The sequence below is a fragment of the Cuculus canorus genome, chromosome 1 (genome assembly GCF_017976375.1).
Source record: "Cuculus canorus isolate bCucCan1 chromosome 1, bCucCan1.pri, whole genome shotgun sequence".
Lineage (NCBI taxonomy): Eukaryota > Metazoa > Chordata > Aves > Cuculiformes > Cuculidae > Cuculus > Cuculus canorus.
The window spans coordinates 203768575-203782429 of record NC_071401.1 but is presented as its reverse complement, the minus strand read 5'-3'; the positions used below and the strand labels follow the sequence as shown (position 1 = coordinate 203782429).

Genomic DNA, 13855 nt, shown 5'->3' with positions numbered 1-13855 from the left:
TGAGAAGGAAAGCCAAAGGGATTAGCTTGAGAAAATTATGGACCGTATAGACACTTTGACAGTAAGTCAAAAAATTCTGTTCCTCTTCCTTCCAGTGCTCATTCTGCTCTTTTGTCAAGTGCAATAAGTGCCACGGGCTTTGCACAGAAGCTTTCAAAAGATGAGCAGATTATGTTATGCAGGTTATGTACTTATTGCAATTACAGAGATGCACAGGTCCTGTAGGAGACGTAATCACAACAACCTTAGAAATAATTTCCTCTTCCAATGACCTTAGCTCACAAAGATTTAAGTTGTCCTAAGTGTAATATCAAAATCAGGAAAACAAAGCAGAAAGGAAATTAATTCGAGTTGGATTTGGTACAGGTCAAATCCAATCTCTTACTGCAAGATGCCAGCCCAGAAGAGGCTGATGTCCGGGGAAAAAAGTCAGTCCTAATGGTAGCAGAGAACATCTAAAGTATTAGAAATAAAGCTACACCTTGATGGCTTTATGGAGATGTCTTATCCTGCAGAGAGCTTGAAGCAGTAATTCTAGGAGAAATCTAGAGGTGTTACAATTACAAACTCCCCGGGAAATTCAGAAGAGCACTGGACATTTAAGAATATGCGTCAGATACTAAAATAAAAAGAGTTGAAAGGAATCATATACAGTGGAAACAATTTGTTAATTGTAAGCTCCAATGTCACTGTAGCACTGCAAAATGGAGATTTGGCATCTGATCTAGCTGTCCAAACTTTCATTATATTGAGAGAACCAGAGATGCTGGAAGACTGAAAGCCCTTACATTGATGGAGTCTTCCTCTGTTGCTCAGATGGATGTCACTCTTTGTCTCCAAGGTGAGCTAAAGCTGACAACCATCCAGAAGAATGTGAAGCAGAGCATAAAGGACCAATTCTCTCTCTTCTGCCTCGGGATTGGGTTTGATGTAGATTATGATTTCCTGCAGAGAATTGCAACAGACAACCGGGGTATGGCCCAGAGGATTTTTGGAAATCAGGAGACTTCTGCCCAAATGAAGGTGCGTTTCTGGCCCATCGCCTATGAAACTGAGGGTTCAGTCCTATTCACAGCTGTGGAGCTGTGTAACCCTACTAGCAAGAATGGAGTTACTGTAGGTTCAGAGGTGGGATCACAAAAAGCATCATTTCTTCTGGAGAGCCCTGCAAGATGACAATTGTGTACCAGCTTAACTGCTCCTAGTTACAATTTTTATAGTATCTATAACACATGCTTTACTGCTCTGTGTAGGAGTGACTTTCTATAAAACAGTCCTAACTAAAAAAAATATCTTCTGAATTAAAATTAAGGCCTGGGTTTTATTTCAGGCCAGTTCAGCACTAACAAAAGGCCTAGATATAAATGCTGAATGGTGTGATTCCATGATTAACATACTCTAACATGCTTATTCTGTTTGTATTAATTGATTTAATGACCTATGCAGGCCTCTAATACTTCTTCTTCCCCAACACCAGTATGATAGGACACACACAGTTGTGCCAGGACACACTACTTGATGTCCTGCCAAACTCAGAGAGCTCAGCCCTACAGTATGAGACAGCATCCATCCATAGCACTGAACGGGTCCCTGTTTTCCCTCTCTGATCCCATATGCTGAACATAGCTGTGCACTCATCACGGTTCACATCAGCCATGAAAAACGGAGTCAGAAAAGGGTAGGCAGTCTATGGTACAAAAGCAAATACGAGTGAGATATAGATTTAGGTTTTGGCAAGAATTAGGTGTGAAGTAGCTGTGTGTCTTACACTGTAGCCAAGAGCTGACCAACTTGTTAATTGATTCAGGCTCACATACACACACATATTCAAAGCTTCTAGGTCTAGGAAAGACATAGCCCATGGTCTTCTGACCATCCTTTGACTTCCATAAGACTTGGGCTAGATCCTCTTGCTGTAACCTCTTACAAGTGTATTAATGTCTAAGTATAACGGCATCTACATTGTCTGGGCCAGTTGCCCGTTAGGTCTCCTTTCTCTCCTTTTTTGTCTGTCGTCCTTTGGGTAAAAGTGGCACATGTGGAAGGGTTGCTTCAGGTACAACAGACTCACTTATCTGTCTCCTTCCACTTTAGAATTTCTACAACCAGGTCTCCACCCCACTCTTGAAGAAGATTCAGTTCAACTACCCCCAGGAGTCAGTGTCAGATGTCACCCAGAGCAGCTTTCACAACTACTTTGGTGGCTCGGAGATAGTAGTGGCTGGGAAGGTTGACACGGAAAACCTGCAGCACTTAGAAAGCATCGTCACAGCAACAGCAGTGAGTGAAGGTGTCCCTAGGATACCTGTTTCTGGGGCTGGGGCTGGTTCATTCACTTGTATGCTCAGTCTCCTTGGTGGAGGTTATTGCTAGCAGAGTGTTTCGTCCACTTGAATCCTGAGTGGGTGCCTGGAGAAACTCAGGAAAACAACCCTGTCCAGTAGTGTTTCACAACAGTTTCAAGCCATGAACAGGCACTGCCTGCATCCTGCATCCCCCTGGAGAAACTTCCTTCTAATGGGAAATGTACTGTACAAAGTCCAATTGCAAACCAGAATTTTGCTCTAAGACTATTGAGTCCCGCTTCATCCTTTACGAAGGTGCTAAGGACATCTTCCTAAGGTAATTCCTTTCACAGCTGAATCTCCCACTGTCGGGGAGTTCAATCAAGTGGCTCTACAGTGTGTCAAGTTCTAGCACTGTCCTTTTATGCTCTGCCTTGTGACATGTGCAATGACATGTTGCAAGTGGAGTGGGATGGGGTGAAATAATACATCCAGATCCTTCTTTCTGAGGAGGGCACAAGACATCCATACCCTTACCCAGCTTAGAGATTGCCATTGGTTTTTTATTGGAAAAATCAAACACGTTCAATGCTCTTTCCTACCAAAAGGTAGTTCAATCGAAGAGTATGTGGGAGAAAGTAGAATTTGATTCCTTTTCCTTGGTAGGAACTGGATGTGAAAAAGTCTGTGAAGAGGATAGCAGAGCTCTTTTGAAAGTCCCTTCTTTCAACATGTGGCAGCACCCTCTTTGGCTACTGCTGACTGCTCCTTTACCTAATTAAAGCCAGTGTCACTGAAAGTGTCTTTAACAGAAGACTCTCTTGTTATAGCTCCTCTCCTCGTGGCAGTCAGACCATTGGTGATGGGACTTTCTGATCTAAAAGTTACCATGGGCAGAGCTAGAGTTGGTCTTTAACGCCACCCATGCCAGAAGGGAAACTCAAAGCCTCTGCATTCTCCTGAGTCACCCTCTATTCTCTTTATCTCTTACTGATCACGTAGGCAAATGCAGAGCTTGTCATGGAAACCCTGAGAGATGTTGAAGAACTGGATGGCTTCATGAAAAAAGACAAATATGCGGATCCTGACTTCACTAGGAAGCTGTGGGCATATCTGACTGTCAACCAGATGATGGCAGAGAGGTGAGGAGAAATGTGATGTATGACAGGAGGGAAGTGAAGCTTGAGAGCAACCCGGTCCTCTCTGAGACCACAGCCATGAGGCTACTCTAAGGTTTTCAAACGGGTAAGGTAAACAAAGCAAAATAAAGGTAGACGATATCTTCAGCCACCTTCCTCCTATTTTTAGAGCTCGCAGATATCAGGCAATAGGTGTTTTAGAAGATAAGGATCAAACAGACCTGGCAGTGGGGCAGAGTGAATGAAATGACTGAGAGATTTGCCTCATGGAGCTTGAGTATAAGCTATGGAGAAATTCAGGATGAAAATCCTCTGAAGCAGAAAGAGATCTGTCACTGAAACCAGAAGGTGGACTGGAATTCTTTGAGTCCAGTCCAAAGCCCACAGTAGCCACAAATAATCTTCTTACGAAGTCTTCATTCACGCGGGTCCTCAGCCTCAGCAGGTCCTTCATGCAACACCTACAAATTTGCATCTATGGCCACTCTGTGGAGGCATTGCCAAGGCAGCTGCCATGTGAAGCTGCTAACTGCACTTTCTGTCTTATTTTCCACCCAGAAACACAGCCCCCACTGCAGCTTTGAAGAGGAATATCACCAAATCCATCCTACAGATGTCCCTTGACCATCATATTGTTACCCCTTTCACAGCCATGCTGATAGAAAATGCCGAAAAGGATGAAATAATGCTGGCAGACCAGCCCAAAGACCCCAGAAGGGGCTGCTGCCCAGGTCAGTGTCTCACTTTGTTTGTTACTCTACATCTCATTTTGGCTTTGTTCTTCTTTTCTTGGAAGAACAACTGTCCTCGCTGCTCACCCCAGATGTTTGTGCTTATAGGATAGTCTGTATACTCAGAGAAACCTGACCAAATCCTCAACCAGCTTGAAAGTATCCTGTTCTGCAGGTGCTTTTTGGAGCCATTGGCTTCAGTGAGGACTGAATGTGCCAACACTGAAATGACAAGGTTCCAGTTGAACATCTTACTGGGACAGATACGTCTAGTTCCCTGCACTGAAGCTATAGAATTGACTAAAGCATATTTTATCACCACTTTTAATGTCTGGAAGCTTCCTGAGTTTGTTATTACTCAGTCACAAGCCTACATGAAAGCTGAGTTGTTGTAACAACGGAGTCCCTTGTTAATTAAACTTCTGGATTCCTCCTTTAAATCTATTACTTCAATACGTGTTTTGAGGTCCCTGTTACACCAAACTTATGTCTCGCCAAATGAGGGGGTGTTGGCTTGTTCTGTCATTATATCGTAGAGTCAGTCTCAAAGCAACAGCTGTTGACATTGGTAGGTGTCTAGAAGATCCCAAGTCATCCTTGCACAGCCATGTGCTCCTATTGAGACTTAACAAACAGCAGCTGTTTTGCACCCTCTCCAGTCAGTGAACTGAAAAAGCACAACTGTTGCTCTTGGGAAAACTGCCGGTGCAATGCAGTGGAAGCACTAAAAGATCAACTCCTTCAATAAGTGAATTTAGTGATTTAAAACCTGTTAATAGATAGGAGAGCTTATAATTGGCTGTGAAGAAAACTACCTACCTTACAGCAACAGACAACTTCATCTGTTTGGCATTTCACGCTGGAATTGATTGTGAATTTGTTGAAAATCCTAGTACCTGTCCTGCATGCTCCATTCTCATGCTCCTGTATAGCTATAAAAATATCCTGATGTTGCTCAATGCAATGGGATTTTTATGTCTGACAATTTTTATTTTATGGTTCGTTTGTTCTTCTCGTCAACGGTAAAGTCTGCAGCTGAGACCCAAAGAGAATTTAAATAGTTGTTATTTATAATGCATGCTACAATGCAAGTTCAAGGAGATTCTGGACAACAATCTTAGTCATATGGTTTAGTTTTAGGTAGTCCTGCGAGAGGCAGTGAGTTGGACTTGGTGATCCTTCCTACTTGAGATATTCTATGACTCTATGAAATCACAATCACCGCTCATTTCAGCACAGAAATAGCATGCATTGCATTAATGTATAATAAATCTATTATACATGGCACCAGCTGACTAATTCTGACCATAATTATCTTGATTTAGACGATGCAGAGGATTTAAGTTATTTCAATGTAAGTTCTTGTGTCTTCATGTTTGATGGAATAGTCAAAACTGAACAGCACTGAAATTGGGGTCAAGGCACTTGTGGATTTTAGGGACAGCAGGGCATGACTCTTGAACCTTAGTAGAAGATAGAGCTTGTAAAAATAATATCAAAGTAAATTTGGCTTAGGATTATGCAATACACAGGCTGTACAAAACACTTTGTATATAGAAGGCACGGAATAGGTACTCTGAAATGGATTTCTCTGTCTGTCATTTCACAACTCCCATCAAAGCTGCACTGTGTGTCTTCATAGGCAGAGACTGTGTCTTCCAGTGAAATCATTCACTTTTCTAAGGATAGACTAATTGTTCTTTTATCATGACAGACTTATTGCAAAACCAGACTGTGCATGGGAGAGCTTCTTCAGGCATAATAGTCTGTGACCTGGAAACACTGAAGTCTCTGTTCTGTTTTCAGTTCCTGTATTATCTGCACTGACCTCACATATAACTGTGCTTATAGAAATAACTCTGAGTAAAAAGAGTCTTTGATTTGAACTAGGCTTTTTCAAGAAGATGCTGACAGGGATTTAGAAGATCCTGATGTTGTCTCCTGCTCCTTTTTCTCCCCTTCAGAGCAGGGCCAGCAGATGGAACATGTGCCCTGCTTCAACCCTTCCACCCTCAGCCAAACATATTAAAACAAACCAAGTTCCAAGGTACATTCAAGACCATAATGCTTTATGAACGAAGCAGGAGAGAGAGGGGACGTGTTACTTCCTCCAGCCTCTGTCATGACAAAGGCAGAGAGATCTCTAGCAGAAGCAGACACAGTACAAGAAAGATACTGAGCTGCTGGAGTGTGTCCAGAGGAGGGCAGCGAGGCTGGTGAAGGGTCTGGAAAACAAGTCTTATGAGGACCGGCTGAGGGAACTGCGCTGTTTGTTCTGGAGAAGAGGAGGCTGAGGGGAGACCTGATTACTCTCTACAGCTATCTGAAAGGAGGTTGTAGCAAGGTGGATTCTCATCTCTTCTCCGAAGTAACAAGTGATAGGATGAGATGAAATGTCCTCAAGTTGCTCTACAGAATGTTCAGATTGGCTATTAGGAAAAATTTCTTTACTGAAAGAGTGGTGAAGCATTGGAACAGGCTGCCCAGGGAAATAGTGGAGTCACTGTACCTGGAAGTGTTCAAAAACTGTGTAGATGTGGCACTTCAGGACATGGTCTAGTAGGCATGTTGATTGAGCCTGATGATCTCAGGGGATTTTTCCAACCTCAACAATTATATGATTCTATGTTATGAGATGGTTATTTTAAATGCTTGCACTTGTTTACAAGTTTTATGTATGTGGATCATCCTACAGCATGCAGAAAGAATTATAGAATCATACAACAGTTTGGGTTGGAAGGGACCTTAAAGATCCTCTAGTTCCAATCCCCCTGGATACCTCCCACTGGATCAGGCTGCCCAAGGCCCCATCCAACCTGGCCTTGAACCCCTCCAGGGATGGGGCAGCCACAACTTCTCTGGGCAAGCTGTGCCAGTGCCTCACCACTCTCACAGGGAAGAAATTCTTCCTTATGTCTAGTCTAAATCTGCCCCTCTCCAGTTTATACCCATTAAAGAGTTCAATCTTTCCTCAGGCACCCTAAGCTCAGGACACAATTCATCAAAGCTTTTCACCACATGATAAACTTAAAATGCAGCTTTTTATTTGGCAAAACACTTGAAATCTTGCACTGGGGGCTTTGCCGAAGTGAGGCCCGTTTACCCAAGTAAGAGTTTAAAAATCAGTCTCTATTTTTCACCAGCAGCTTGTGGTTATCTCAGCTGCCCTGGTAAGTCATATTCTTCTGGTGGAGACATTGGAGTAAACTGATCCTAACTTCATCATACAAATCTTTCTGTTGTCAATGGTGTTGTGTCTGCTTTACACTGGTTAATGACAACAGGCCCTGACCTACTACATTACTTTAAAAATTAAACTATTAAATATGTTAGCACTAACAAAAATCTAATTATGACTGTCTTTAACAGGTACTCTAGGATTAACTCCAAATGCACCGAATAATAATAATAACAAAGGCATCCCAGCCTGGGCCAATGTCACAGCTGTACCAGTCAGCTACATGCCTGAGCAAAGGAGTCCTCCTGTGTCCTCTCTGAGCATAAATAGAGGTAAAAGCTACAGTATTTCTCTGCAAAGAAACACCAGACAGCAACATTCATCATGTATTTTCATTTAGGGGCTTGTCCACAAAAGAATAAATCAACTGCTGTGACCAGCTGATGAAGCCACTTCATTGCTGTTGCAGAGGACATCAGTGTGAAAGGTCCTCAGTTCAACCTCTGCTGAAGGTCTGATCAGGACATGATGCTGTGCATCCTAAATCACAGCTACCTCAAATCCATCTAGCACCCAAGAATCAAGTTTTTCTTTATAAAATACTGAGTCATTTTGACTTTTAATAGATGAACCTGTAACAACATGCTCTGAGTTACATGCGTGAGGCTAGTTTAGATCCTAAGAGGATTCCAGCGACCCTGTCTCCTGTTGTGTGCTTCCCTAAGGCTGAGGCTGTTCACTGAGTTTACGTTCAGCTTCTTGGCAGTAGCAAAGCAAATGTAAAGTTACTGTCGTTGTAAATGACAGACGAATGTTCTATGATTGACCAAAATCCCTCAGTGGACTGAAGACGGATGCATCCTGATAACGCTTGGACCTTTACCATAGTTTAGTGCCTTCTTAAACAAACCACCTGTGAAAACCATTGCCTATAAAAGCAGTATAATGGTAATAACTCTGGGAGTGTTGTGTGCGGATGTGTCTATTTACATAGCTATCAAACTACTTCTAAGCATAGCTCAAGGGTTAGTCTAAGACTTCGGATACTCAAGAAACTCCTTGGAAAAGAAGCTGAGCAAAGCAAAGTTAACTGTCCATCTTATACATGTGGTTTGCAGTGGAAATTCTTTTTGTTCCTGGAAATGTTGGTCAAAACAGGCCTCAGCATCAAGTTGAGGAAGATCAAGAAGTTAGTGAGAATAAAGAAAAATGATTTAGGTCTATAAGAAAAATGATTGAGGTCTCTATTTGAGACATTCAATGTATTCAAAAGATCCTTGACTTTCAAAAGATCCTTCACCCCTTGGAGGATACCTGCCCTACCATTTCCTGATCAGGGATCTAGAATTTGTTTAGTGCACAGGAAGACTTAAGTACTTCCAAAAGTTGAGGAACACCAGTGAATGAGTGGAAGGTGGCCTGGGTATCCCCATAGGATACACTGAGTATGGACGTGTCTCTGAATGTTGACAGGGAGATGCCAACAACCACCAAACCAGCAAAGGCTGGGAAGTGCTTTGAAATTCAAGATGAGATGGGAGGCAGCTGCCGTCAGTGATGGGTGCAGGTGTTTGCCTCACGTGAGGCAGATTTTAAAGAACACATGACTTTCAGAGGAGCCAAATCCCACCAGGATGTTCAATATACAATGAAAGCAAGCAGTGGATTTTATTCCTTAGAGGATCTGGGAGGCAGGATGTATCTTCCCAACATCATTATTGTGGTATGGACTCACACGTGTCTGAGAGTTTCTTAGTTGGAGAGAGTGATATCCTGGGAGTGTGTCACTTCTAGAAGTAGGCAACAGCTGGGTATGGAGGATGAACTTTAGTTTTGAACAGATGCATCAAAAAAAAGTCCTGCTTCCCATGCCTTAGCCTCTTCCCTGGATCTAGGCCTCAAAGATGTGTCCCATTCTGTCTGGTGTGCAGGTGGGTCTTGGTCTCACCTAGAGGCTAGCTTCCACCATGACAAAATTAAGCTCGGCTTCTAGAAGTCCCAGTTGAGCTTATAGCACCCTAGTGTGCAGCTGACCAGTTAAACCAGTAGTTCACTGCACCTTGGCAGTGCTCCTCAAGCCAACACTATCATGTTCTTTCCTTAAACAGGGGAAGTACTTGAGGAAAAAGTGTCTGAGAGGCTTTTGTAAGGAGCATCTGAGAACTTCCTTAGCTGCTGCAGGGGTGGAAAGGGCCCTCATCCTGCTCTGAGGAGTCCCCAAAAGTGCTTCAAAATCCTCTGAGGAGAATGTCTCAGTTTTTGTGTCCCTTACCTAGAGCAGGTAGCAGCCTGCTTCTGATGCTCATTCATTCTCTTTGTTTCAGTGGACAATGACCCACATTTCATCATACACCTGCCCAAGAGCCAAAGGAACATCTGCTTCAATATCAACTCAGAGCCTGGAAAGATCCTAAACTTAGTTTCCGATCCTGGTACAGGTAAGAAAATAAAACATGGTTTACTTTACAGCACATATTTCTTCTCTCAGTTCTGAAAGGTGCTCAGATGAAGCAGGGGAAACGCCTACAGGGAGAGCGGTGTGCTAACAGCAGTACGGCCAGCAGGGTGAGGGAAGTGATTATTTCCTTCCACATCTGAGTATTGCGTCCAGTTTAAGGCTTGCCAGTATGAGGAAGACATTGACAAACTGGACCAAATTCAATGATGGCCACCAAGACGATGGTGGAGCTGGAGCACAGGATATACATGGAGAGGCTGGGACAGCTGGGTTTGGTCAATCTTAAGAAATGGAGACTCACGGTGAATCTTGTTGCTGTCTACAACCACCTAAGCAGAGGGTAAAGCTCAAGCCTAACACAGCTCCAAGATGCATTAATGAAGGGCAACAACCAATAGAAACAATTTGCAACAGGCAGAATTCAGAGTAGGAGTGAGACATTAAGAAGATTTTTTTCACTGTGAGAATGGCCAAACCTCCCATATGTGGAAATGCTGAGAGAGTTGTACTTTAGCCTTGAGAAGAGAAGACTCCAGGGAGACCTTCTAGCGACCTTCCAGTACTTAAAGGGGGCCCACAGGAAAGCTGGGGAGGGGCTCTTTGTCAGGGAGTGCAGGGATAGGACAAGGAGTAACAGTTTTAAGCTGAAAGAGGGAAGATTTAGATTAGATATTAGGAAGAAAATCTTCACAATGAGGGTGGTGAAACACTGGAACAGGTTGCCTAGAGAAATCACGGGTGCCCCATCCCTGGAGGTGTTCAAGGCCAGGTTAGATGAGGCTTTGAGCAACATCATCCAATGGGAGGTATTGCTGCCAATGGCACAGGGGGTGGAACTGGATGATCTTTAATGTCACTTCCAACCCAAACCATCCTATGATTCTACAAAACACTAGGAAAGGAGTCAAGAGAGGTGAGGAAATCTCAATGGCAGGTAAGGATTCCCCTCTCATTTGTACTTCTGTAGAAGAAAGTGGAATATAGGTACAAAGGAAAATAAAGCTGGAAGCATCCCTGGTGGCAGGCAGAAAAAAAGTGTAACTGTACTCCCAAAAGAATCTAATGGAATCAGCCTCTTTTCAGAGGACTTTACCTGTCAGCATTTCTTTTACTTCCATGTAAAAAGGGGTGAGCATTTGGAGATAGGTTAAGCTGGGCTGGAAATATGGTACCATTCCTCCACTGCTCATCTGCCCCATGCCTTTCACAGACAGCAAGGGACGAAATGGCTTATGAATCAGCTCGTACTATCAGCAAGATCTAACACTGATTCCCACCAGATTAACATGCTAAGGGGTGAACAAAGCATCAGGAGGTGATTTAATAAATTCTTCTCTTCTCTGGCTGGCAAGATGAGAAAAAGAGAGAGTCAGAGAATTTCTTGTTTCTGGTGATCCCACGGTACTCTCTGTTCAGATCAGAACTTCAAGGCTGTAGGTGGTGCTGAGATATTTATTCAATATCTGCTCCTCTGCTCTTCACAGGAGTCACGGTCAACGGGCAGCTTGTTGGGGCCAAGAAAACAGAGAATAAGAAACTCAACACATACTTTGGCAAAATTGGGTTTTATTTCAAAAACAAAGGCCTGAAGGTGGAGATCACCACAAAATCGATAACGCTGAAAGATGGATCTTATGGTATCACGCTGAGCTGGTCTGACACGGGGCACATCATTCGGAAACAGTGAGTTGCTGAGCACTTGCTGTCTGCCCTATGGAAACGGTTTGCAACGCAACATTAGACTGACCTAGCTATGGGTGGGATCCTGGTCACAGGGTGTGGGTGTGGGAATCTTAGCTAGATGTCTGAGCTGTTGTATAAATAAAATCAGGCAGTAGGGCCAGGAGAGCAATCCAGTTGACCAAACACAAGTAGAAAGAATTTAATACCTCTCCCTACTGCTTGATTGAGTTGGCTAAGACCAGGATTCAGCTGCCTAAACACAAGCACCTAATGTTATTAGAGACACCTTCAGGGCTTCTGATACGATGGGAGACATGACTCAGAACATCCAGAAGACCTTCACTTGCAGATTATTGGCTGGCAGCAATGTCAGGCATCCCACAGCACCAGACACTTCTTTAATCAAGCGAATAATTAATTATATCTCCATTAGTTGTACCAAGAGCTTAAATTTGTAGAGCAAGATTTGGTTGCGTGAAACATCTGTCCTGTTAGGCACTGGTCTGTCAGACCTCTGGGTACCACTCCCAAGGCTGTGGGTTTCTGATGGACCCTCTGTCATATCTGCCAACCCTATTTGGTTGCTCTGGATTCCCAAGAGCATCTCACAGGACCTGAGAGCTTACGTGTGTGCTGCTAAACTCAGTAGTTGAACTTTTGGTTCATTTCTGCTAGGCTTCTCATATCTGTGAAGAAAGAAAGCAATGTTACTATCACCGTGGGTGAGGAGATGTCCTTCATGGTTTTGCTGCACCGTGTGTGGAAGAATCACCCAATTAATGTTGATTTCTTGGGAATCTACATCCCTCCTGAAAACCAGTTGTCTCCTGCAGCCCACGGGCTGATAGGTAAGGGCTGCAGGTCATGTGGTGGGAACTGTGGGGTACTAGGTCGGGGGTTTTACTAGATCTTTGTCACCATCTAGATGACAGCCCTTCTCTGGCAAAGGTATAGAACAAAACCAAGGGCTCTGTTCACAGGGATAATTAGCCTGCTGGGCACTGGACCCACCCAAGATGTGGGAATCCTGATCAGCAGAGGCTGTTTTCCCAAGAACTCTTCACAGCTCTGGTCTTGCTTTCTTAGTAGAAGTTTGCTAGCTCAAAAGCAGAGGTTTTTACTCTCCCAGTGTGGGTGATCCGATAGCACTGGAGACATGGTGCCATGTGATTCACACAGCAGGAATTTGCCTGCTGAAGCTAATTTGATTTTCCTAAAAAGCCCAGCAGCATCTTACATGAGAGCCTCAAAGGTTAAGGCATGCAAAGAGCTTTAAACCTCTCTTTGATCAGGTCAGTTTGCGTCTGAACCAGAAGTGTATATCCACCACCAAAGACCTGGGCAAGATCCAGAGAAACCACAAGCCACCATGGAAGTGAAAGGCAACAAACTCACTGTTACCAGGTAAGAATAATCTGCTTTATTGCTCTTTCTACATCTGACTTCTTCTCATTAATGACGTCAATGACTGTAAGCTTATTAACTTTCAAGCATGTCAGGAGGGATAAAAGCCCCTCCCCTTGCTCTCTGCAAATAAACTGGATTTAGCTGTTGGCAAAACACTTGGTACAAGTCGGGTTCTTTTATATCTTTGCATTAAGAGTTCTTACCATATGGCTTCCCAGCATCTGACCTTGGACAGGCCACGTCACAGTGCTTGGGACCATAGAACTGTAAAATTCACTGCATTTTGTGGTTGTTTCCACTCTGCTGGTGGAAGATGCACATCTCACCACTTTGGCAGAGCAGCACCATGAATGAGCAGGATTGAACTTAGCAGTGTTACATTTGCAGTTGGACTCAATGATCTTAAGGGTCTTCTCCAACCTAAACAATTCTATGATTACTGATGTCTTCTTGTCTACCTGTCATGCCCTGACCTTTATTTTGGGTGGACTCTTCCTCACAGGGGATTGCAGAAAGACTACAGAGAGGACCGCGTGCTTGGGACCGATGTGCAGTGCTGGTTTGTGCACAACAGTGGGAAAGGTTTCATAGATGGGCACTACAAAGATTACCTCGTCCCCCACCTGTACAGCTTCCTGAAGAAACCCTGAATGCTCCAATATGAAACAAGTTTATTACCAAAAAATTCTCAACTGCTCCTTCGTGCCAGTAGCTGTCAGCCTATCAAACCAGGTTGACCAAAGGTAACTTCACCACCATCTGCTTTATAATGATCAGTGGTACAAAGCAATGTAACTCCTTTTTCTGTTAACAAAAATGAAACTTGTAATAAAACGGCATGCTGGGTTGTAGTAGGTACCCTGCACTTCCTGTGTCTGAGTTAATGGATATTAAACTCCATTAAAATTCTATTTTGTGATACGTATTTCACAGTCAACTCCTAACAGCACTGTGGTGGGCAGCACAGACAGCCA

At 43.6% G+C, this 13855-nt stretch overlaps 1 protein-coding gene across 1 annotated transcript in view; it reads left to right on the top strand.

Moving 5' to 3' along the window:
• Positions 1–13731, top strand: part of ITIH2 (inter-alpha-trypsin inhibitor heavy chain 2) — a 29873-nt gene extending 16142 nt beyond the window's left edge. Inside the window, exons 12-21 of the mRNA XM_009568972.2 lie at positions 842–1023; positions 2095–2280; positions 3288–3427; positions 3983–4155; positions 7525–7665; positions 9658–9771; positions 11276–11474; positions 12150–12322; positions 12767–12878; positions 13384–13731. Coding sequence (XP_009567267.2) covers positions 842–1023; positions 2095–2280; positions 3288–3427; positions 3983–4155; positions 7525–7665; positions 9658–9771; positions 11276–11474; positions 12150–12322; positions 12767–12878; positions 13384–13531 — 1568 coding nt within the window. The 3' untranslated portion in view covers positions 13532–13731. The remainder of the gene's footprint in view (positions 1–841; positions 1024–2094; positions 2281–3287; positions 3428–3982; positions 4156–7524; positions 7666–9657; positions 9772–11275; positions 11475–12149; positions 12323–12766; positions 12879–13383) is intronic.
• The last annotated feature ends 124 nt before the right edge of the window (positions 13732–13855 follow it).